The sequence below is a fragment of the Tinamus guttatus genome, unplaced genomic scaffold (assembly GCF_059628265.1).
Source record: "Tinamus guttatus ecotype Peru unplaced genomic scaffold, ASM5962826v1 Tinamus_guttatus_pri_ptg000226l, whole genome shotgun sequence".
NCBI lineage: Eukaryota > Metazoa > Chordata > Aves > Tinamiformes > Tinamidae > Tinamus > Tinamus guttatus.
The window spans coordinates 3983847-4010075 of NW_028288760.1; the positions used below are offsets into that span (position 1 = coordinate 3983847).

Consider the following 26229-nt stretch of genomic DNA (forward strand, 5'->3'; position numbering starts at 1 on the left):
AGCAGGGCCAGTTTCTGTAACACCCAGAACAGTTACAGCCTCCAGTGCCCGCCTCTAGCACACTCCTTTCGCTAGAGGAACGAACATATACCTTCTCCATCCCTTTATGGGCAGCAAGCAACATTTATTAACTCATTTACACTACAATCATATTATATACTGACAAAAACATTTTAAACCCATGATGGAGGAGAAGAGGCACAAACTAAAAATTTGTCTTCTGACAAGAACAAGAAACTGGAAGTCGGGTCTTTCAGTTAAAACTTACCAGAACTGGAGAGGAGGAGAAGCTGATTATCCAGAAAGCACTGAGGAGTCAGAAGTACTCCAAGTTTTATACCAAGAAACCTAAATAAAGGAGCTGCTTCCTAAACTAGAGTTATGCTACAGCAACAAAATCTGGCACCTATGCAGATCAGGAAATACTGCAACAGCTGTTTCACTCGGGATAGAATAACATAATGTATGGTAACGGATCCGTAGACAAGATAGATTGTTGCATAAAAAGGTTTATGAAATCATTTTGTGTTTATTAAATTGAAAGAGCCCCTAAACTACTCAGCAGTGAATTTCAGTGTGTTATTGGGAGATATACTCACTTAAAAGTCACTAAAAAGTCTGTCTGTTAAGTGCAACTTCTTAACAACATTAAATTAAATAATGAATGAGAAAGCGTTTTTTGCCCATGCTGGGTTTACTACTATTCCCCTCGCCCTATGTACTCTTATTATTTAATGCACCTTATGTGCTCTCAAGAGCTCCAGACATAACCACTTCTTCCCAAGAATATTCATGTGCAAGAGAATCAGAGAACACTGTAATTCTTATGTAGAAGGAAAGGTCCGTGAGGCTCTAGCCACTCACTTGGCATTGCTCTCTGCAGCTTCCTCCTTCTCTTCCACATCGGCCTCACTTTTTATAGACTTGTTCTTTTCATCCATCCAGTCAGAGACATGCTTAAGAGCACATTCTACTGTTGATACCATGTTCTGAACAGCTTCAAGTTCCTCTGGAGATGGATAAATGGTTGAATGTTTCACCATAACATGGCGGTCATCATTAGCAAAAGATCGGATAGATCTCTGTTACAAAGTAAGAAACAGTGGGAAAGGGGGGAAAAAAGAACAAAGTTATTGGATTATCAACAGAAGAACTTTGTTTGAATAGAAATCCTTCCTGACAGATGTAGAAAAATGCTTTAGGACAACCACTGCCTATAGAGTTTTAACCCTGCGTTAAAAACAAACAAAAAGCTGTGGCACAAAACCAGCATTAAGCTGGTAGGATTTGGCATCTAACATTAGGTGCTATAAATCCTACTCAGAACACTCTTCCACAGGGTGATCAGAGGAATGGGCACACCTGGAGCACAGCTCCTGTTGATGTCTGCTTTAGGATGAAGTGAACGGTGCTTAAGAGCTGCATTCTACCCCACACCTACACGTGACTGCAGAAGTCTAGACAACTAGAGCAGATTAGCTGTTACAGACATGTAAAGATTAAGCAGGCTGAGTTCCATTCTTTGGCGTGTCCATTGGAGGTGCGGGTTGTGACACTGTACACACTAGTCACAAATGAGAAGGAAAACCTTTAGTCTTTAGACAAACTTCTTTACACCCATTTATAGTTACAGCAAACACAAAATAGCATTCTGGTAAGTGACCAGTTCGCAAAGACAAGAAAGGCATTTCTGTCTTTCATTACTCCCCCACTGTCCCCCTCCTTCTTTATTTCCCACCGTCGTAATTTTTCTTTCTTTTCACCACCTTGTTGTTTTCCATTCCTTTGCTCCATTCTTTTTTCATTACCCCTTTTTTTTAAAAAAAAAAAATACTTAAGGGGAGCAGTGGCTGGCTAAGTTTGAGGGTAGAGTGCTGAAGCAGGGGACCAAAAAAGTGAGTTTTATTCCCAACTTTGCCACTAGGACTGTGGATAACTCTTTCCACTTTCTTGTGCCTTTGTGAATTCCTTCATCCTTTGACTAGGTTGTTTATTTAGTCTAGATTTTCATAGTGAGAAAACATCTAGGCCCTGATATTGCCTCAAACATCTAAATACCATGGAGATACAAGCAGTGATTACAGGAAGGACAGGGGCTTCCCTAGCCTGGTATACCTGAAGGAATTAAGGAGATCAGGAATTGCAGTATTTTTTTGTTGACTTGTCTCAACCTTCTGACAGTTGGATAGCTCAGAGGATCAGTTGTAAAGAGAAAATCCAGGGCCCTTATTCCAGAAGGTAACCTCATTTCAAGGTAGAGAAATTTAGAACAGAAGTATCCTAGGGTGAAAACAGACTAGGGAAAGCAGGTGGAAAGGAGGGCAGACAAGGAGAAAGGGGAGGAGATTCCTATTTTGAAAAAGGGAATGACACAAGTACAACATTGTCTATTCTGGAAATGTTGAGAGCAGATGTCTCTCCTCAAGTTATGCTAGAGACAATGGCAACCCATTTTAGAACAAGGCAATTAAATAGCCATTTCCTTATGGTTTGGGTGCTGCTGCAGATGAAGTCAGTGGCAATACATATTATCAAGAGAATACTAGCAAACTGCACGGGGATTTTCGAAAGCATGAATGAAAATGAAGATAAATTGGTAAAGAAAGACTGAAAATGAAAGAGTTGGAAGGAATTAGTAAAGACAGTTTGTAGTGAGACTCAAACACCTGAGTGATATCATTGAGCGAGATAAGCCTGACTGGTTAGGTGACTTGTGCTAAGAAGCTTGTGATTTGCTACCCTGTCCAGATGAGACCTGTCTAATCTAAAGAGTGACTTGGACCAGCTGCTCTCCCAGGACAGACCTGTGTCAGGAGGAGCTCTAAATACTGTTCTCTGGATACATGTGGCCAACTGCTAACAGCCTACTGAAATTTGGAATCATCAAAACTCTATTCCTCCTGAATATGAAACAGCCTAAGCAGCTTTCATTTTTCCCATTTCACAGGCTTGTACACACTCTTAGGGACAAGAAGGACTTCTTATGTGATTCCTTGCTAAAGGACAGCAGTAACACTTAGAGGACATTATATACTTTTAAACTGCTCTCCACTGCTATTTTCAGAAATTGAGTAAGTTTATTCCCCTTCTGTGAACACATCTGCAGAATCTTGCCATCATAGTTCTTCAGAAAAATTCAGCATCTCAGATGTTCCCAATTTGTGACCGATACTAGGCAGATAGAACTGCCTTAGTCAGATATACTTAGTGTATATAGTTTACGCACACATTTATCTATGTTTAACAAAGCATGCATAGAAACATATTCAGTCAGCTTTTCATACACACATATGCAAATCTGAATAACCAACAATTACTTTTGCAAGAAAAGCGTGAAGAGGAATATCAGCATTCAGTTATGCTATCTGCAGTTCAAGGTCACCCATGCCATTTGCTACAGCGTGCTAATGCCAGTTTTATTAGAAAACCTTATAAGTATCTCCTTCGTTTGTATTTAATAATTCATGTAATGCAGACTCACAAGACTCAACTCTCTAGTTTAGAAAGACTGACAATATATCAAACCTCATTTGCTTTGCTCAGAGCATGCAGCACCATCTCTAATTCACTGCAAGGTCAGAAAATCCCTTTACTATTGTTTTACCATACCCCATGCAAGCCTGGCAGCAGAGAATATTTTAAATGCTACCCTGTGAAAGCAGACAGATACCTACCATGGTTTGTTAGTGTTTCAGGTCTCTCCCCCTCCCTTTCTCCTTTTCTCTCCGCCTTGGTGTCTTTGCTAGGCACTGCTTTGTCTGACAGAACTTCTTCATAAGCCTCTCAATCCCTTGACGGCGCAGGAGTTCATACAGCCAAAGATGCTCTGGGAGTCACTTTCTATAATTCACCTGCAGGAAAAAAAAAAAAAAAGAGAGAGAGAGAAACAACTTGAAAACAGAAGAAATTCCATGTTAATTCCAATAACTGTTTAATGTAGCATATTTAGCCAAAACACCGATCAAAGCCAGCAGGCTTCAAGATGGGGAGGAATTTACTGCACCACTTATTCCTGAACAAAAAGACAAAAAGCAGATGTTGCTACAGAAAGCACCCTTTTTCTTCCTTTTTTCCAATGTGTCCACATGTACGTAACTACTTTCTCATGCCACTTATCTCAGTGTGATTTGTCAGCCAATTGACAATCTAAACCTCTGACACCAAATAACTAGAAATCCAAAGCATTAAATATGCTTCACATGAAACTAGCTGGGGAAGTCATCTCTATTTTTAACTGACAATGCTCATTAGGAATCAAATATACTACATTTAATTATCAAAAAATAATTATCAGCTGGAATCCCCAGTGCAAACCTGGATCCTGAATGTGTCAGATACTGTACAATAAGAACCAAGACTTCAAATGGCAACAGCTATAAACTGACATTTGAAAAGGCAAGTGGATTATAATAAATCTAACAACATCAACAAAAAAAAAAACGGAACCAGAAGAACTATGAGAATGTGTGAATGAAGTAATTCACGGTGCCTTTTCTGCCCCTGTATGTCTTTTTACAGAACACAAGAGTTAAAAGAGAAGCCTTCTTGCATTAACCTAGGAAGCAAACAGCAGCATAAAGAAGTGCAAGTAAATGCTCTGGGAAGCAAGAGAAGAGCAGAAAGATAGAAGGGGTAACGTGGGAGCGAGAGGAAACTCACTGCATAGCACAACACCCAAGCCCTTGCAGAAGACTGCTCCTGAAACTCCTCCTGAAAGAAATGTTTTTCTTTCATTGCACACATTATTGTATCAGCTTTTCAGTGACATTTTGCAGCAGTTGGAAAACCAGTCAGTAAATTTCTGCAGACTGACACACTCAAATGTTTTGCTTTCCTCCAACCTGTCAGTCCTGCTTCCCCAGCAATACATTGTGGATTGTCTATCAAAGAATCCTGACATTGTTAGAGATTAAAAGCATGTTCGGCAACAGCACAGAGATAGGAGAGGTGACTTGAAAGCTGAGTAGATGCTTTAACCTCAGGGGTGTGATGGAATAATTACAGTGCTGCATCCCATAGAAATCTGAACATGCCAGGAAAAAGCCAACAACAAATTCTTCCTCTACATTTTCCCCCTAGTTATGAAGAAATAAAGCAAGTTTACAATGGGACCAATGACTTTGGTAGCTAGTGCCTAATAGAACAATCTGCAGGGGCCTGTCTGCTTTGGCAACTAAAGGGTGGCAGGCAAGAAATCCCAAAGGACTTAAATACCATCATCCTAAAAATGCTCATGAAGATCAAGCTAGTAAAAAACCTTGAAGGAACTTGTTTTTTTACCACAAGGCTGATACCCCTACCCTGGTATACTCACACTTCACCAAATAGCATCTCAGGAGCAATCAAGGAAGGAGATGCTCTTTAACAGGACTACATCCCTTCCTGCGGAGATTCTGAAAGCTGAGCAGGGACAGCTGGCAGGAAAACTCAGCAAAGATTAATGCTTTGGCACTATTAACCTGTGAAGTTAGAAGCTTCTCCAAACTTAATACCTGGAATACCAAACTCACCAACCCTGGAAGTGGCCAGAATATAGTTTTTTTTTTTTCTATAAAATTGTGATGGTTTGGAGTCACTGGATGGCAAGGTAGAGAGACTACACATGCTTTCAGACCATCTATCTATTTTGAATCAGCTGCCTCTTCAAACTAAATCCCAGATCTCTCCACATACTTGTTCTTCCTGCGACTCCTACATTTCACATTTTCAGTCTGCTATCCTCTCTCATAATTGTAACTTGGCAGTTGCATCCCAGGCACAGAGCAGGATGCCGGAATGTGTTGCTGACTTCAGCAAATGGCCAGGACGATGTCTCCAGACTGTGAGCAGCACTCCAGCCTGGATTCCCTCTGAAGACGATCACAAGCTATTGCTTATCAGCTTGGAAGGTGTACTGGAGGCAGATGGACAAAGGCGGCTGGCTGAGCAAACCTGGGCACTTCAGTGAATTGCTGAGCAGGCTGTTGTATAGCAGGCAAGGCTGCAGTGCACCTCGCCAAGCCTGAGAACACACATACCTCAGGGTACAGTTCTGCATGAACTCAGTGCTTTTCAGTACTCTATGGAAATCTCAGACTGAAAACAAACATTTTACAGCTACAACTGAGGTTAATCTTTCACGGCACGAAAGAAGAACACCACCATCTCTCAATACTCTGTCTTTAGTGGGTAGTAACCACGTTACTTTTAAGAGAAGCTTCAAGCTTCCATGACAAGCAGAGCTCAACCAAGGTATTTAATACACCAATTCTACCTGCCCTTTTCCCTACAATTAATGGCTGAGGTCTGGTCACATGCAGTTGGATTATGAAGGAACTTTCATTATAATAAAAATGTTAAGTGAAATAGAAAGAAAACAAAGTCCTGAAAGTTGAGTTAAAGCTGGCCTAATTCTTTTCAAATCATTACCCTCCTAAGAATGTATCGCAAAAATATGCATAGGAATGAAAATCTAATATAGGTCAGATTTTGAGAGAAAATTTTCAAAAAAAAAAAATCACACTGGACAGAAGGGAGTTTGTTACAAAAAAAAGTAAATACAATACAGAGGACAAAGTATATTTGACAGCAAGCAGAATTAAATCAAGGAAAACTAAAAATCAGATCTGCTCCAACCATATGGACTAAGGCAGTAGAACACAGCTCAGCACCAAACATATCAAAATGCATTATGTGAAGTGAGCAGCAGTTCTGTAAATCCAGGCAGCCTCTTTTCACTACTGAGTTATAAGCGGGATACTTGCCCCTATATCCTCACTGAAAAACAACCCATTGCCTGGCTAAGAAACACAACAATGAAATGCATGGTTGTCTTATGCGGGGCCTGCCACTCACACCCACATCAAAATTTCTAAGAAAAGCTACCAGCACTAACAAGACCATTGGTGATGCTGAGAAAGTCACTTTACCTCTGTATCACGTGGTGCTAAACTGTAAATACTGTCTCAAAGCAGGTCACAGAGGAGCTGAGAAGATTCTGGAAAGTGATTTTAAGTCACTGGGAATTTGACACATTAGGTATGTTATTAAAACACCGTGACAGTCTAACAATGTTTCCATTAAACATCTCATCCTTCTCAGAGGAAGTTTATGCTTTGGCACAAGACAAACAAGGAAAAGAATTTCAGATGAGGCCTTTGTAGTAGGGTTTATTCCTGCATCTGTCAGATGTATTCCCAAGAGACAGATATTTAAATAGTCAGAAGTAATGAATATGCTTAGCTAGCTTTGCGTCCTTGTGAACAGAAAAGTGAAAAGCAGGAGAAACAAGTACTGGCACTCTGTATGGACTGTAACATCCAAGTAAAGAAGCCATACATTTATAGAAAGGAGACACAAACTACCTGATAACCCGGAGGCCTGATGCCGCCCAGCAGCAGGAAGCAATACCTTGCACACACACGGCTAGTGCAGCAGGGTCACAGTTCACTGTGTCTAGCCCTCTAAATCCTCACTTAATGAACTGCTGTTTAGGCACCGGGCCAGACCAAATAAGAGACCATGAAAATTGTTTTGAATGCTACATCAGAGAGGCAGATGCCAGCAGTATTTAGCTGAAACATTAAAAACAACCTCCACCCATCTAATCTGCCCATGAGAACTACAGTTTCTAGCATATACCACCCTAGGATTACCCAAAATTATGTTAACAGAGCAGGAAGAGCAAGAGGGACAACTCAGGTTGCTAGTAGCATAAAAGAGCAAATATCTTAACAGACTAAGGTGCACCTGACACAGTAACAGACAAGGAATGCAGTTTATACAGAATGGGTGAGAAAAATTTGGATTTATATCCTTTTAAAAAATATTTTAAAGTCAGAATAAGACGCTTGCAACTTTAAACTGCAAGTTTAACTACTGCTTTGCATTGAGGCAACAGGTAATTTTATGTCACACCATACAAAGTGCTGCTGAAAATATGCTGTGTTTTTCTGCAATATAATTTTATTGCTGGCCTTTTGCCAAACATGTTTCTGGCAGCATCTACCACGGTTGGAAACTGTGTATCTGGGTCAGAAAAGACAAGTCGCTTTTCAGAACAGCTCAATACATTTGGCAGAGATGCTGATATTATAATTGAACTCTTTCAGCAACTCTTTTTATGATGTACCCAGACACCAAACAAAACAAGATCTGCAGTGTTGATTAGTGTCAAAATAACTGACAGAGAAATAGCAAAATACTTTAACACAAGGGAAAGCTATCAACAAATGGAGGGAAACCATTTAAGAAATATAATTCACAAGGATTCAGTGAGCAGCATGGAGTAGAAAAGCTATAAACTAAGACTGACCTTCTACTTGTACAGATGTTTACTATTTTAAATGCAAACTCCTTGCTGTATGCAGTACTGAACCCTGGTTTCCTGATTTCTCACCATCACACAGAGAAAAATCCTTGCCGCTCAGAATCATATACGCATTCTGCAAAAGAATGCAATGGCAACACTGCGATTCATCTTTAATAAACCTCGGGCTGCTTCCAGCAAAGCGCTCAGCATTCCTTTTCACCTGGAGACGGTATAGTCATAGTCATATGAGTTTTACTATTTTTCAAGTTGCAGTTCCTGGCAAAGTTGCATTGGAGTTAGCCTATAGAAACCTGTATTTTTCCAGCCAAATGCATAATAAGAGAGCAACACTAGAGTAAAAGTACTACCTCTCCCAAATTCTTACACTTTATATAATAATTGAGTCCAGTATTACCCCTGCTTTTTCACTTTCCATGATATTTTGAAAAAAAGTAAGTAGTTAAATCACATTTTCCTCAACTCACATAAAACAAGGTCTTACAGCAACCTGGGGAAAAGTCTCAATGTAAAAATCTCTTAAATCTGTGTGTTTTACATACACAATGCATAAATAAATCAGCTTTTCTTATGAAAGACTTCATGCTCCAACTGCTAAACATTACACTCCTTAGTAGAGTTTCACACAGCCCTAATTATATGTAAGAGCCATGTGCCTCAATTAAGATACCAGAAACTATATTTTAAAGACTCCAATAAGGAAATTCCCCACAGTGAAGATTACCTTTTTCTCCACATTTGTAGGTATTTGTTTCCCAGTTCAGCTCACCTACAAGATATCCCACAGAAAACAACATTCTTGCTTACATTTCCTGGACATCAGTCAAATATCTCACTGTGAAAGCATCCTCTTTTCCATTAACATGATGCAGAAGTGATACAAACCTGTAAAGAATTGGAAAAGAGTTCTTCTACAAACAACATCCAGAGCTTAACAAAATTGGTAACACTTTTTTTCAGGTTTCCAGCATCCTGCAGAAGAATGAAATAGTCTTAAATATAGTCTTAAACTTAAAGCTGAACTCTGCAGCTAAGTAAATGATGTAGGAGTGCGCAGCTAAGCCATTTTTGTTCTAGCATAGCGGGGAAGAATCTAAGGCAGCAGCCAAAACAAGGCAAATACTTGCTCCTGTGCTCAGAAGTTTCTGCAGATAACCTCTGTCGGGCAGCCCCGACACTCAGCGGTTACAAATGTCAAGGACAGGGTAGACACATGCTTGATAAATGGATGGGAGTGATCACCAAAATGGAGCAATCAAAGTCATCTCCCATGGTCGAGAGCTTTGATTATGCCACTGCATGGCAAGAGCCAACCTGTTGGCATTTGGACCAGACTGTGCAAGAATCTATGGAAAGGGCTAGAGAGAATTCAGCTATCACAAGGAGGTCACAGATAGAAAGTAAACTTGGGAAAACTTAGTTGCAGTGATGCAACAGAGCATGTACAACATGTACTCCCCACAGGGGGCATAGCAAGGAATAATTAAAAAAAAGGCAAAAAAAATCAAATACTGGTAAAGGCACCAAAGTTAAAGAGTCAAAACTAAATAAGCAATTAAATCTAGATTAACTGATTAGGGTGAAAGGAAACAGCAATGTGCAGAGCATACTTCATATTTTTGTCTCATGGAAAGAGACTAAGAAAAAAGGGTGAAGAAAAAAATAGTCTAAGGGGAAACCACAACTACCAATTAGGAAGGTTAAAAAACAGAGCTAGGCAGAGACACATGGTGTGAACGTACATAATCATTTGAAGAAAGACCAAAGCTATGTTCTGATGAGTCACAACACGTAATCACAGAAAGAAATAAAACTTAGGAGGAATAACTGTATATATGAAAATATAGTGTACAGCAAAGAGTGATTAATCCCTTGATTTCCATTAATCTCGATACGTATGTCTACACTTGAAACTGAAACAAACAGACCAAGTGCAACAAAGAACTCAAAACTGGCAGCTGACACAAATAACGAGCTGATAAATGAGCATTTTAATGGCCTTCCTATTTAATCAGTGAGAAACATCCAAAACAGAATTGCCTGTAAAACTGAATACTACAAACAACAACGCAAAACAAACAAAAAAAACCCCAACTCCCCTCCCCCCCAACATTTTGGCAGGTGTCTTGTCTCATTATGATCTTCAAAAATCACAGATTAGATAGTACATAAAATAGTAAGTAGCACATAAATAATTAATGGAAAGATATATAGTTTGTCTTGTGACTAGACAGAACCCGCCACTAGATTCTGAATGCATCTGTGTAATATTAAACTAACTTCTAACTCCCAGCAGCCTAACACAGCCATTCCTGCTTTTCTGGTTAAACCACAAAGGAAACCTGAAGCACTTAAGAGTATACACCTGTTTGAAGCACTCAAAATTCAACAGCAACATTCAAATGATCTGAAATCCTTAACACAGCTACAGCATCTACAGTGAAAAAATAAGTAAATAAGCAAAAAGAATATTATTACAATTAAATGACACTTACCATCCCCAATATCATTTTCCACTGACAGAGAAGATTTAAGGAAAATGCTGGATCTATGAAATCACATTCTTCAAAACAGAATTACAGTTCTCTATCGTCAACACAGTGTAGCTCAATGCCGTGCTGGACTTCTTACTGCCCAAGTGTTGTTTTGCATTTGCAGCCCAACACTTAAGTCTTTTTACACTTTCAAATATCTAGGAACTTGCCATTTCCATATAATTTGTGTCCATTTCCTTACCTGTGTGGCTTTCTTTGCTCCAGAAGCATAGTGGGAAGCAGCCACAATATTGAAGAGATTAAGAACAAGGACATTCCTTCCCTAGCAACCTTCAAGATACTTCAAATAGCTGCAGTGTCCCAGTTTCTTTCCTGCTGTGATTCATATGCCACACTCTGCAGGTTGTCCTAAACTGCAGTCTACCAACTCCCTACATCTGACACACATGATCAGGATGGGGAAGGAGCCATCAAGAGATCCTTGGCCACCAAGGATGATGAGCTTTCTGCAGGACTGCCCAGGCAAAGGCATGCTACTACATAGCACATACTCTAAATACAGCTAGATCTGTTTTTACAGGTTTACACTTTCCATCAATCCACTGGGTAATATTGTACAAAACAGTAACAAAAAATACGCAAACAAAATTCCCAAACCTATCATACAAGAAAGATTTTTTTGTCTAAAATAACATTTCTCTTTGGATCATGCAAAAAATGCCTTTCAGATGACATGTCACATTTCACTAATGATTATATTCTAATTTCATTTCAACCGTTCCTATTTTAATTAATCAAAAAACCACTCTTGTGCTCTTAAGTAAATGAGAACATACACTTTTTCTCAAAGAGGATACAATTTATTCCAAATGATGGACAGTCTTACTGGTTAATAGCTGTAAAGGTGAAAAAAATGACAAATAGACTACATATCAGGTGCATCTACTATCTGACATATTTTACTCCTCCCCTAAAAAAGCAACCTAAGTCCCAGATGAAAAGCCTAATCAATTAGGATCCTCAGCATACAGTCTGTCTAGGTACTAGCTAGAATGTAGCCTCATTGCCACAGAACATCATTAGAGCTAAATACTTAGTGCGCTCCAAAGTGCTAGACTTTTGTGACCACCCACCACTGTATTAGAAATGATTTAAAGAATTCTCATATAAGAGATACAGACCTTATTCCTTCAAGGTATGAACTAATTCCTCTACTGGAAAGATAGTTCCATTAAGAACCACAAAGAACTGTGTGCGTGTATTTTTCTCTGAAGTACCACGTCCTAGTTACTGCAGCTTGTCTGCATTACCATTTCCTGCACAGCAGAAGCACAGCCAGGGCAATACATCTACAAACTCACCAGCACATACAGTTAGCTGAGAACAGTCTCTCTAATTACTAAGATTGCAAAAGACGCTAGGCAGTTCTGCATTAACTTCCCATTTGCACCCCTCTGTGCTATGGGTCAGCTGAAGCTGGCACGGCTAAAAGACAAACACCAAACGTGTAGCAGAACGGAGCAAGGGCTTTTTGGTTGTTAAATGTAATCGGTGCTAGGGGCTGTTTCTTGAAGCCAGATTCCACCAAAATCCAAGAAGCCTTCAAGCACCAAGGATACTAATTGCCAGTTTCTCACTGTAGGAAATACATAGACCTACGAGTTTTTACAAAACCTTTATTTGATTAATGTTCAATATTATCAATCATATCAATTCTTAAGAGCCACCAGTAAAACCACCTAACAGCAAATCATATGTGCTCTACTAGCTATCTCCTGTTCTCCCTATCAAGCTAATACATTCCTCAGCTATCAGTAAGATGCAAGAGGAAAGTAACATGCATGCTATAGCTCTGTGCTGCAAATAAAACAGATTTAATCATTTGCTGCAAATAATATACCAGGGCAGACTTGGGATTCACATTTTACGATGTTTAAATGAAGTTCAAATTTCAAAGCATTACAAAGCTTTTTTATTTATTTTTTTAATGCTGTTGTTGTGATTGAAGACCCATGGACCCTTAATAGAAAAGGTTAAGCAACCATTTCTCCTCCTGATGCTCCTGAGGAAGCTAGTATTTTTAATACTGCTAAACATTGGCTACAGTGCACTTTTGCCTTTCACTTAGTTTAAACATTCATGAGCCTTCACTTACATTTCACTTAAATGCATTCCTGAGTATGTCAGTCTTGCTGTCTTGGTGACTTTTTATTTATTTATTTTAAGAGGAAGATAAGATTTAAATGGATTTGGAAGAAGAGACCACTACATTCTGCAAGGATTGTGCAAAGAGCTCTCATGCTGTTAGCCAGTACCCATCCTGCCTGAGACATGTTTAGTTCCATTACGACTACTGAACACAATTTTATTTCATTTTTATTATTTCCTGTATATCCAGATACTTTGTCAGAGAATATCTTGTCAAAGACTCTAGGCTAGTAAAAGCTTCTCTGAGTTTTGGGAAGCTTTGGGTTGGGTATACCGAGCCCTCGTCATCTTCTGAGCATCCTCCGGACGAGCGCTCGCTGTCCTATGGACAACGCTGGCTCCAGGCTCTTAGGAGTTGTGTGCACAGAATAAGTTTATTCAGACATGTTTTACTCTGAGCAAACAGAAAGCTTAGCTTTAGGATAACAATGAATTAAGTCTAGACATTAATCACAGAAACAGTTACTCTAAGGCATGTAAATAAATAGTAAGAAATTGGAATCAAACGATTTCTACTCTTACAACCTAAACACAGATACTGCAACACACACAACCTAGATAACGTCAGTCTAGGCTAGAGTTCCGTGATCGTTGACAGGAAAGTGAGTTTTCAAATTATTTTCCTTACTCTGAATGACCTAGAAAAGGGGAGATAAAACATTAATAAAACCATAGAATGGAAGGCATTGCCTATGGTGGTGACACTGGTGGGAAGATACAAAAAGCTGTTTGTGTAATTTGAAATTAAAAGCAAAGCTAAAATCCTGTTCCTGGGACAAGCCTCTGAGGAAGTAGTGCCAGAGATACACAAAAGATGTCACCAATCTGAAGAAAGGAAAGACCAAAGCTTCTATATATCTTAGAAAAACAAAGTCTGCCTCTGAGTACATATGTATCAAAGCACATGCTTGCGTCTTTGAAAAGAGATCCAGAGTCTCATTCTTATATGTATCTTAGTACCATTGCCATGAAGAATTTTCTCAGCCACCTAAGAGCAAGCTATTACTTTCAGTGTTTTCCAAAGTGAATTTCCGCTGTAAGGGAATGCTTGCTTGGAGAAAAAGCACATCAGCTACAGGACTAACCAGCAACTTGACGAGAGCTTTAGAGATGTGTACTTCTGCTTTTTAAAATTTCATTCATTCTTTCCACTGCCTGCTTTCTGAAGTAAAAATATGCTTTGCTGCCCAAGAGCAACCTTTTCCAAGGAGACAACTTCACAATACAAGGTAACCATAAAAAGTTGGCCTATCTTCATATTTGCTTTCACTCGGGTAATGCAGGAATAGTAAAGCTCCTCATTCCAAATCAGGATTACCTTTTTTTCTGTGCCTGTTTTTTCCTTTACATTCCTCTCCTTCATTTTTAGCTTCTTGATTCAGCTCTTACCCTCATCTCTTTTTCTTGCCATCTCTCATCCATCCAACCCAGTTATTTTCAGTGTTTCTCTATTATTCTGCCTTGTCTCAGTCTATTGTCTCTTAGACTATAAATCTGAAGCTCAGTATTTCAACAGATAATGCCACACAAGTGTCTGAAATGGAAACACTGCAACTATGATCCTAGGATGGTTCAGGAACAGAAGCCTCTTCTTTTTGAAATACTCTTGCTTCACAGTCCTGCAGATACCACCCGTACCACCTCACGGGCCCAGAGGAGCAGAGTCCAGTCTGTTCCCAGGAGCTTTTGCATGGCTCCCAGTCTCTCCGCTTTGGCATATCCGCAAGAATCTTTCAAAAATCTTTCAAAAATGGCATTCAAAGCTAAAGAATCAGTAACTGAAAGAATGTCACGTTCTAGTGCTTTCAATCTAGATTATTCCACAGTTGCAACAAGATTCAACTCTAAAAAATTAGAAACTTTTTTGTTAATGAGAAATAAAACCTCTGCATACCTATGAGTTACATATGAGTAACTCATATTATGAGAACGTATGAGTTCTTCTGTGCACTTTGGATGTCACCTTCATTGTGGAAACAAAATCATGACATTTGGAAATACTACACTTAAATAATGATTTTTTTTTCCTAAAAGCCTTTTTTTCTTTCCTTTTTTTCTTTTTTTTTTTTCTTTTTTCTTTTCTTTTTTCTTTTTTTTTTTAAGAGAAATATAAAGGAAATGATTAAGCTTAACTAACACTTTTTCATTTAGAGTTTTCCTCTGAAGCATTTGCCACTCATAGGAAGTGGGACAAGGAAGCGAATGCCAGAACCACCAGAATAGAACCTTAGCAGAAGAAAGTTTAGTTCCTGGAATTCAAAGGACAAATGCTGATAGACAGTTTCATGTTTTACTGAGACAAAAATCTGCAAGTTAAATTTAGAATGATGATTTCTGCAGGCACTCAAGTGTTTACTTTAAATTTTTTAGAAACAGCAAATTATAACTTGGCATGTGGTAAACTGACCCAGCATGTGCCTTCTGTAATCCAAATCATATTGTGTCCTATTACTCTGCAAAACTGTTAGGCAAAAAATCATGTCTTTCAACACATGGTTTCAGACAAGTGACAGAGACATTTCTCTTATCTCTGTGCTGAGAAAACAACTTAAGTAGAGCAGATTATCTTCTTGGACTATCATCATGAAAATTAAAAGCTACAAAAGGAATCAAAATGATCTCCACGGCAGGATCAGCATAGTTTTCTGAATAAGACTATTTACGTAACTACATTAATTCACCAGGGCAACTCATTTTTCAAAGTGCTTGTGGTAAATACTTCTCATTTACCATGGGCAGAATATATGACATTTCTAGACTCTCTGCTCTCACTCTTAAATACTGCATCGCGATATTTAACAAAGGACACAAGTGTCACCAGTCTGTTTCATGGAAGCAGCTGGCAATCCATGCAACGTTCACTGGCATTGCCTCTGCACCACTCAAAAGGTTTCTTGCAATACCACCAACAGTAAGTTGAACAAAACCACTCAGAGGTTACAAAGCAAGGAAACCAACTCCTCCACCTGCCGGTAAACAAACAGTACTGCTCTAGGCTCCATCGCTAACCTCCAGCGGGCAACAGCTTTCAGGTTGGACTTAATAGCAGCTGCTAGAACCTATTACTTAATAACCTCCAGTTTGATTGCAGCAACAAACTTCAGAGTGCTTTTAGAGAGAGCAATAACCTGTCACCTGAACAAAGCTACTCACATTCAAGAATTTTGCAGCACTTCAAAAACATTACACCTTTAATCCCGGAGGCGAATGCAGATTTTATATGGCTGCACTTAGAAAAGACCTTTGTTTCTTCCCTCCAACCCCAAATACATTCTTTATGTATGAGGATGAGAACAGCAGGCTTCCACCACTTCATGACAAACGCAAGGGATCTTCTATCTCACCAGAAGTAGCTATATGTACTTTCTTTCTGTCACTCCAACACCAACGATCTTCTGTCTACCCACTTCTGTAGGTGAACACTATAAAGTCCTTTTATAGCACGAAGACTTCCGGTTTTCTGATCTGTTCCAAATTTCTGAACTCTGAAAAAAAACTATTATTTTTCAGGCAAGCATGCTATCCAGTTACATCCAATATCCTAAAACAAATGTAGCACAAACACAAAAATGTGTCCAGGAGATATTCTAAACATTCTTAACGCAGGAGGAGCAGACATGGAAATAGCAAAGAAATGGAGAGACAGGGATAGAACAGCAAATCCCTGTACTCCTCAGTTCTCAGCCAAAAAATAATCTTCTATGCATTGTGCGTGAGAGTTGCTACTGTGTGGTGTGATGGGGGTAAAGGGAACTTTTTGAAACAAGTTGCACCTGCTTAAACTGGCAGTAAAGCCAGTCAGCTCTTGAGATTCAATAGTGCCCAGTGCAAACAAAAAGCAACTCTTTATTCTTCTGGCAAGAGAAAACTCCTTCATTGTGAACCCCACACACAGATCAAACATTTATGAATGGGGGGCGGGGAGGGGAGCAGGAAGAAGCTAGCTGAGGGGCTTACATGAAAATAAAGATTACAGTGGAACATTTACTGTTTTCTTTCACACTGCAATCTATAGCCTGTGCCCAGATGAGCTCTCCTCAAGCAGTTCTTAGGAAGAAGAACTGTAAGGAGACCCCTGTGTCAACAGCTTCTACAGCAACTGCAAAGCATTACTACAAGCATGTTCTAACACTGCATTAACTGCAGAAACATCAACAGGGGAGTACTGAAGGAACTTTGGACACATTCACCTGGACTTTACCTGCCTACAGGTAACCCACTGATCCCAATCAGATTACCCTAACTCTGTATCAGCCTGTTTCTCTATGCAGTGTTTGGAAACCTCCTCATCCTTGATATTTTTTCAGTCCGCTTGTTTTGCTCCAAAACATCATGGAGCTCTATGCAGCCACCACAAGACGTTCTGTGGACGTGCTGTGACAGGCTGACTGACAGCATCCTTTAGCGAAAGGCCAGCTGCAGCTTTGCGTGGTGCTGCTGCGGCTTCTCCCCGCGCGTGGGATGCTCTTTCCACTCTGACACCGTCCTCACGCTGCATTGCTGAGAGCACATTGGAAGCTTCTCAGCAGGAACCCTAGCAGGAGCATGCCACTATGCGACTACACAGAAAAAGCAGATCCATTTGAAACATAAAGCTATTCTGACACTAAAGTGGAATCCATATAAAGGAGTATAAAGTATCACATTTATGCGCTTGATATACTTTTCAATGAAGAACTGTAATTTATTGCATGCTGTCTAAGGCAGGCCATATCTCATTTCCCTCTTAAGGATTTGCTTTAATAAGTCACAGTAGCTCAGCAGTTGTAGCTTTATCAGTGGCTGATTACAAATAGTCTTTTTAAAAGTTTTTCCCCTGGCTCTGCAGTCTTTTGTTTTATGCTGAAACTTGGCATGAAGCTCAGGCTCCTGACCCATAGCAAGAAGTTAAACAACACAACTTGCTCATTAATTTCTGAAAGGGGCAGGAAGCCTCAGATCCTTCTGGTAAAAGAGGGGAACAGCAGTATGTACAGCTGAACTGCAGATCATTCAGAATGGCTGTATAATCAAGAGATCCAAAACGCAGCCTAAAGCACAGGTAAATCACAATCTGCAATCAAAGTTAATCAGAGATGTACCAAAGATGTACTTCGCAAACTGTTCCTGTTTCGTATTACATGATGACACATCCAGAAAAATCGACGGTTTTTGGTCAAGGCTTGACTGTTTATATAATGCTGACTCCCAGCTACCTGCTCTAAAACACATCCTATATCTTATGGTGAAACAGGAAAAAAAAAAAAAAAGATTATACTCCTCCAAAAGATGTAAGGCAACTGTAGGGAAATAATCAGCCTATAAAATATGACAATCTTATTCCCACACTAATAGTAGCAAAAAAGAAACATTAAGAAAAAATATATATTTTGAGTGCCTTTTGACAAGATTGATTCAAATAGCACTATTACTATTTAGACAGTGACAGTTACTCTTTTTTAAAATGTAAAGTCTGTGAAATCAAAAATGGAGGAGTATTCTATTGACATGCAGTTACAGAATAAACATGCAAAGAAAAGCTCTAAATCCAATTTGTTCCTTAGCAGAGTAGTTTTGAAAGGAATAAAGAGTCCTGGTTGCAACCACCCACCTTTCAAAACAAAGCAATATATATATATTTAAAAAAAAATATTTAACTGGCACACAAGAATGTGTCAAGTTTTACATAATTTGCTCAGACTGAGAATTAAACCAAAATCTTTTATAAAAATATCCCAATTACAGGAGGATTACTTGGCTCAAGGTGGGAGTCATTCTTTCCTCTTACATGAATTTAGGCAACTGTGTTCCCTCTTCAGCCTCCTGGCCATCTGGAGCGATGAGGAGGTGTGTACAGATGTGGGCTCAGAGCAGATCGAGATACTCTGTTGAGCTCATTTTTGGCAGCCATCAATTTCACCCTCACCCACCAAAAGCAAAGAAGTTATCAGCACTGTTTTCCTGCTGGTATTTGCTTTGCTTCCTGGATTTTCTAGAGTACTTGTCAATATACAGCAATATATTACTGGTTTTAAACTAATATCTTTAGTGACACAGGGAAATATTTCAGGTCTTTTCAGAGAAATTTAAGACGGAAAGAAATAAAATCATGGTAAATCAGTGGCAAAACCCCCAAAGGGGCTAAATGCTCCCCATTGTCACCATTTTCTGTTGAATAACCAGACCTAATTAGGTAGACATCAAGTCAAGAGATCATGAAGCACGAAGATGCTGAATTGCTTGCTCAGTTTTAGCTCTCTAACGACCTAAGAGAGTTAAGGGCAGAGATTAGAATTGGATGTAGATGAGGAGTAGAAATCCAAGTTTTCTAAGTATCGGCATCACACATGTTTATAAAACAACTCCAGCAGAACTATCTGAGGTCTCACTGCCAACCTAGCCAAGTCAGATGTCTGTGTGACGCAACCATGGCGAGTCCAAGCTTCTTTTGAGTCAGACTTCAGCCACCAGGACCAACAGGTTCTCAGGTAGGAATTTAGTCCCATTATATTAAGCTCAAATAAGTAAATAAAAAAAAAGACAAAAATGAAAACAAATCTCCAGTTCTCATTCCACCTGCTGTTCAGAAACAGGATCACAGAAGCCAAGAACTGCTACCACTTCTTGCAGCACTAATTACAACAGGAAGTTTAAAGTCTAAAATCATAATGGACTATGTTCTGTAAGACTTCTCCAGTGATTACAGAATCGAACAGCTGAGGTTGGGAAGGACCTCTGGAGATATCTGGTCCAAGGCCCAAGCAGCGTTACGTACCTCAGCTTGCCACGGGCTGCCCGCACACTGAGCCCGATGCGGCCGCCGTTCCGCGGGCCTTTTTCACCACGACAGTGCATTGCTGCCTCACTTGTTGTCCAACTTGTTGTCCACCAACAAATTACCCAAGAGCAAGAGAGTGTTCTTCCCAATTGGATGTTCAAACATTTAATTTTTCAATAGTAGATAAACAGTAGTAAAATAGATGCACAAAAATAATGTGAGGCAGCAAAAATTAATTTATTGTGATAGCCAGACATGTCCCAATTCCATTTTATTTTTTAAGCATACAATTAAGAGTAATTTTATTTCCCTATGTAGATATTACTTGAAAGAGAAGCACTGCTGCAAGAGCTGTTTACTACTGGTACACAAACCTTACGACAGATAAATTAGAACCTAGTAAAACAGCATATAATTTACATTTTTTTATGTCAATCACAAGCAGCATCTTGAGGCTCTTAAATAATATGCCAAACCACAACATGAAAGAACTGCTTTAAATCATCCTATTCAGCAAGATCACTTAAGTTTCCATAATCCAAGAGATCTCACAAAATGAGTTAGCAACTGGATTTTATAAGATTAATCCTCTTCAACATCCATTCACGGCTTTAATTTCTCAGCAAGTTACAAAATCACTTTACTACAAAAGAGAAATTAAATTTTGCATAGTTATAGAATAATCAATGAAATAAAACAATGAGGGCATGGGTTTTAATAATCCATGGCCTTTATTATTTGAGAAACCAATCAGCAAATGTGCAGATGGTCCAGTAACACAGCAGCCCCACTCAGCTGCATGGAAAATCCACATATAAGATTAGTCTCAGAATTCATGGCTTTAGCTAGCAGAGAATGAGGGAAAGAGCAGCCCAGTACCATGCTTTACATACCTCTCCGTAACAGCAGAACAAATGACATACTCGGAATTTTTTTCTTAGGTTTCTCCTATAACCAGCACCTTGTCTACATTCCTGTACTGCATAGGAAATTAAAGGAAAGGTCAGTATACGCATTGCAAAGCAGAAGTATGAATACAAGGCAACAGACCAAGATGAAGCGGGGTCCAAGAATTTTCTCATCCTTCTTTCCTTCAATGATGTTTAGAATAAGTCAAGCAGAAGCACAAGGTAATTTAGCTATAAAATATAGTCCAAAAATCCAAAATGCAAAGAGTTTATGTTAACTAGACCATATAATTCATAATATTTCTATGCATGCTTTTTTCTTAAGAGGACATTAATTGGAAGTTTTTCAAGAAAGTTAAAGGAGACGCTCTCTTCAAGTTTACATGGTATATGACATTTTATCTGTTTTCTGTTATCGTTACTCAGTTGAAAGCCTTACATGTAAGAAAGAAAATTACAGAAGTACCAAGAAATACAGTACAACTGTAAAAAAGGAAAGTCTCTAGTCTTGTAGTTAGTATTAATTGGTACTTTTAACAAATAAATAAGTATCTCAGAGAGAGCACCTTAAGCTTCTGTTTCCTTAAATATGAAATATAAAATTTCCATCTGTCAAAAGCACACTCTGAGTACAATAAACACACTAAAAGGTAAACTATGATTTCTTGGATAATTTTTAAAATTTGAATTTCCCTTCTGTTTTAATTCTGTAACTGCAATTTTCACATTGTTTTTTCCCTTTAATTTCATAATTGCTTCATGCATAGTCTGAATTATTTGTCAATATTGCTCAGTTTATAGCAAGTCCAGGACACTATCAGCCAAGGGCTCCTCTTGAGCAGGTTACAACAAAAAAGCCCTCCCTCCCCTGCCTCAAGGCAAAGTAAGCTACAGACATCAAAACACCCCGCTGCAGTCTTTTGTCAGCACGGCCACACTCATCCCAAAGTTACCCTAGGAAAGATGAAGCCGGAGCCTCAGCGATCTTGCCTTCCTCGCGTCTCCCTCCATGCGCGATACATCTCAAAATCCCCCTGTGTCGATCGCCACGGCTGCTCCCTGACCCATCCCAGGCAGAGAAATACTCAAACTGCCAGTTTCCTATTTACGCTCAGACACCGTGGCCACTTTGAGGTGTGCACATCACCACGGCCAAGGACAGGACTGCAACCCTCTGCTGAATGTTTTAACAGCGACGTCAGTGAGCACGCTCACAGTAGCTTTCTACATGCTCGTAAGCCTGTTAACCAGCCAGGGCTATTTCCTTCTCCCCTTTTTCCTGCCATGGACGTGCTCTTCAAAGAGCTTTATTTACATGCCAAGTTTCAAAGTTCAGCTGCTTCCAGCTGAACTTCCATTCCATGGAAAAAGTAGAGCTTTTATGATTCTACAGTAAGGCTTTTTTAAAAAATGAACTAGCTTGGATTAGCTCACCCCTCCCTTTCCCCCATTTCCAAACAGGATTCACTTTTCAGATGAGAGAAAGTACAAAAAAAACAACAATCCCACCTCACCACAGACCTTGGAGGAACATAAACAGAGGGCATTCAAAACAAAAGAGCCTTGTAACTTGAAGTATCACATCACTGAATGAAAATTCACAGAAACAAGATTTTGCATTACAGTCAGGACCAAGGTTCCCCCAAATCCACCTACTATCCAAAGTTTAAACATTTCTCTGTTATTTGGGAAGGTTTTGCCTTTTGCTTCCATCACACGTCTCTCCCCAATGGCTATCTATCCTTTGCTTAGCTAGGTTAAGACTCTTCGCTTTGACCATCTGCCTATCTGTGCCGCTCTCTTCTTTGTATCTTTTTATTCACGTACCCTTTCTTGCCCTTTGCGCCTATACCTTTGTTATACAGCCAGTTGACCGGAATTCCTTCTTCCAACCAAATTCATACAGCCAGATTAGGCCCCCTCTTCAGCACCTGGGGCTCCCGAAACCCGCCCAGTGCTGCTAGACAGACTCTCCTCCAGTTCCCCCACTGGATTAAGCCTGTGTTTCTATCTCACACTCAGCCTCCTTGCAGTAGGAGCCGGTGTTTCATCAGCATCTATTTTGTGAAGAGATGACAATACTGTCAATGGTTCAATAATAACGATCAGTGGGGATGAACAGCCTATGCAAATATAATCCCTTCAGAAAAACAGGGCTGAGAAAATCTGCAGGGACCAAAGATTCTGCCAGCAGTGCCAAAACAGCACTGGGCTTACATGATCAATGACATGATTATTAGAAACAGAAGAGTGAAAATATTAAAACCTTACTATTAGTAATCCTTTCTCATTGTTTTGCCTATCTGTCATTCAACAGCAGCACGAAGCACGTGAAAAGCATTGGAAAGTTTTGGACAGAAACAAATGACACTTGCCAAGAACTTTCAAAGACAAGTCCAACTTTTCAGAAATGACCAAGAAATCCATGGAATCAAGAGCCAGCCCCAAGCTGCTGACATGGCTTTTATTTTCCTCTCCACACTGGCAGGAAATAACAGCAACCACCCTTTAGCCATCTAGGACCTAGATTATTTAAATGTTTAGAAAACACTCTTGCTTTTTACAGACTAGGAGCAACCACCTTGCACAGAAAACAAAGGAACAGAGCAGTATAATCAGTATAGAGACATTGACAGGCCTTCCTTCCCTTCCCCTTCCAAAAAGCTTTTACATTTTATGTTTTTAAGGCATTTTTCCCCCCTTAAGTATAGGCAGCACTTTTCATCTTTCTTCCTTCCTCTTGGCAAACATCAGGCCTGCAGCCTCCACAATTGCTTCCTTTGGGTCTCTCTTAAATGGTTATCGCATCTTTAAAAAATAAACAAAATAAACCCAAAATTTGCAAGCAGTTCCTCCTCCTCCTTTCTTTGCAATGATGTCAAATTATTCTATATGAATTAAGAAAATGATTTTCTGTCCTTATCCCATAAGGCCAGGTTGTAAAAACGCACCACAACACAGAATTGTGGAAGCACCGCCATTTTAAATTAATTTAAAGTTGAGCAAATCTTTTTGGGGACTGCAGATTTGAAACAGCTTATATTTCTGGAAACAATGTCTACTTGAGTCTTTCCTTACATTAAACACACGTAAAAATTCAAAAGTCTTCCCCAATAAAAGGCATCTTTAACTTCATAGATGGTGTTAATAAACTATAGTATACAGTTACCAAAAAAAAAAAAAAAGACATGTCCAGGACTCCACCATTTTACAGATTTTTATAATGCGCTGTTTTCTGTGTCCAAATTATTGGAACACAGGCTCTTTGGAGCAGGACATTTTCTTCTTACTTTCTGTAAATCACACAGCACCATTTTCAGGGCAATGTAAATAAATAATAAGACAGTTAGCTACATAATGCATATTTCTATTTTTACTCAAAACTCAAGTTTTGCCCTCCTGAGTCCTCCTACCTCCTCAACCGCCTCTTTGAGGATCCCGCAGCCCCAGAAAGCAGCAGGTTAGCGACCAGCAAAACGCAGAATAACGCAAACGTCCTCACAAAAACGCAAGATACCAAAACGCTGAAGATGTTCTCCCGGGAAGCGGGGTGGCTTGGGAGGCACTGGGGCCTCCTGAGCGGAGCCGAACCGTGAGCTGGGACCGTCTGGGACGGCGGCTCCGGCGCTCGCCGCAAACTTTGCTGCCGCGGGGAGCCCGGCGCGGGGAGCGGGACCCCCGCGCGCGGCCACCTGCTCCGCTCACAGGTAGCGGCTCCGCGCGCGGGCGGCCGCGGGGGGGCGGAGAGGAGGGTGGGGGGGGGAAGCGCTCCCCGCAACGGCCGTTGCGGGGAGCGCTTCCCCCCCCCACCCTCCTCTCCGCCCCCCCCCACCCTAACGGCTCTAACGGCCGCCCCCAACGGCCGCCGCGCGGCCCCCCCCGCGGCGCGTCCTGCCCTTGCTCCTGCCCGCAGTGCCCGGTGCAGTGGGAGGAGCGGCGCCCGCCGCCTCTCCCCCGTCGCCAGCCGCCGCCGGGGCCCGCGGGGAGCCCTCCCGCCGCCGCCGTCGCTTACCCCGCTGGCCGGCGGCCCCGGCGCAGCCCCCCCGGCCCCGGCGCGGCCCCGCGGCCCCGGCAGCTCCTCCGGCTCCGCAGCGGCGAGCGGGGCTGCGGCACGTGACGGCGCCCGACGCGCCCATAGGCTGGGGCTGCCGGGCAACGTGAGCCCGCCCCCTCCCTGCACCTGAGACGGAGCCTTACGCCAACTACGTAAGAGGGGGGGGATGCCGGGACGCTGCGCCAATTGCGGAGCCGGTCGTTTCCTCCCTGTTCCTAGCCAAGGCCGCTGTACGGAATCAGCGTAAGGCCGCTCCGCTTTACCCGTCGCGTTTCCCACCTGGGGCTGGGCGGTCACCGCGCCTGGCGTAAACTTGCGCGGTCCCCCCGCGGAAGAGCGTTTCCCGCGGCGCAGGGAGCGCCAGGCTCTGCGCGGGTAGGAGGCCGAGCCCGCACCTACGGACGTCACTTACGTAAGCCCCTCCTCGAGGTTAGTCTTCCTTACGGATTCTCCGTAGCGCCGTACCTGACAGCGCGTCCCCCGCGCAAACGCCGTAGGCGCCGGGCGCAGAGCGCGCGCGCGGCAGGTGCGTGAGGCGGAGGGAACGCGACGGCTCTCAGGGCCAAGGCACAAAACAGCGCTGCTCACCTGGAAGCGGCGCTTCCGCGTGGAGAGGCGGCTTCTTCCGCAGGGATTTCTCGGCGCTTGCTTGAAACGAGGTGAATTCAAGGCTTACCCTGCAGGGCCGCAAGGCGGTTTGGGCTTTGCCAGCAGCGTGGGGCGCAACCGGCTCCATTTTTCTACCCCCTTCCTTCCCCCTGCAGAAATCGAGGCAAAAATCGACTAGAGCCTCGTGTTGGCCCGGGTTGGAGTTAGCTTTGCGCTGCCCTGTGGTGACTGTCCCTCATCTCAGGCATCCCCAGACTGCACTGAGGCCCCATGTGCCTCAGGCGCTGCTGCTAGGCTGAAGAGAGAGCTCGGGGTAATGTGCTCAAAACTCTGGAGAAGGGTTAACATGCCAAACCCTTTAAGTATGAGGTGGGGAGGGTTGAGTCTGGCGTGCTGTTCCCTTCTGTGTAATTTGTGTATGTATCCTGTAAAAACCTTTTATGTTTTTGCCTCAACATCCAGTGCCTCCCGTTCTCAAATCTGAGTGACTAGTCTGAGGGTATTTGACCCCTAATTTGGGTAGAATAAAACAGAGATTTTATTTTATTCTGGCCCTTCTTAAAATTTGGCATGTGCAGATCAGTGTAAGCAATGAAGTTTTCCAGAGCTGGTTGCCCCAGTGGTTCAAAGTTGCTGTCAGATTTTTAGCTTAAGGGCCTTTTCAAACTCAGCTTTCAGCGAATCAGCCCATGGCAATCTCATATAAAATATCTTTTCACACTTTCAAAAACAATTTTCTATAAAGACAAGAGACAATTGCCTGTGTTGCTCCGTGCCAAGGTAATCAGTGCACATTATGTTGTGTTCAAGGGGGCTGTGAGGGAGCTCTGCCAAAAGGCACTAGGATCTGGAGAGCTGAGCACTGAAGTGTGGCAGTAACTTTCCTCCAA

At 41.3% G+C, this 26229-nt stretch overlaps 1 protein-coding gene across 7 annotated transcripts in view; it reads right to left on the reverse strand.

Annotated features, from left to right (window-relative positions):
• The window catches only part of STRBP (spermatid perinuclear RNA binding protein), a 60691-nt gene extending 35895 nt beyond the window's left edge, over nucleotides 1-24796 (reverse strand). For 6 of the 7 annotated variants that reach the window (XR_015913401.1, XR_015913400.1, XM_088525384.1 and 3 more), the window contains exons 1-3: nucleotides 24689-24796; nucleotides 3675-3851; nucleotides 865-1082 (exon numbers count right to left, since the gene is read on the reverse strand). Coding sequence is in view for 5 of the 7 variants with exons in the window: in XM_088525384.1 (XP_088381510.1) it covers nucleotides 865-1082; nucleotides 3675-3677 (221 nt within the window). In the remaining 2 variants the exon portion in view is untranslated. Of the gene's footprint in view, nucleotides 1-864; nucleotides 1083-3674; nucleotides 3852-20661; nucleotides 20765-24688 lie in introns of those variants that run through there. The other variant, XM_088525381.1, reaches the window with a different exon arrangement.
• Nucleotides 24797-26229: the final 1433 nt, after the last annotated feature.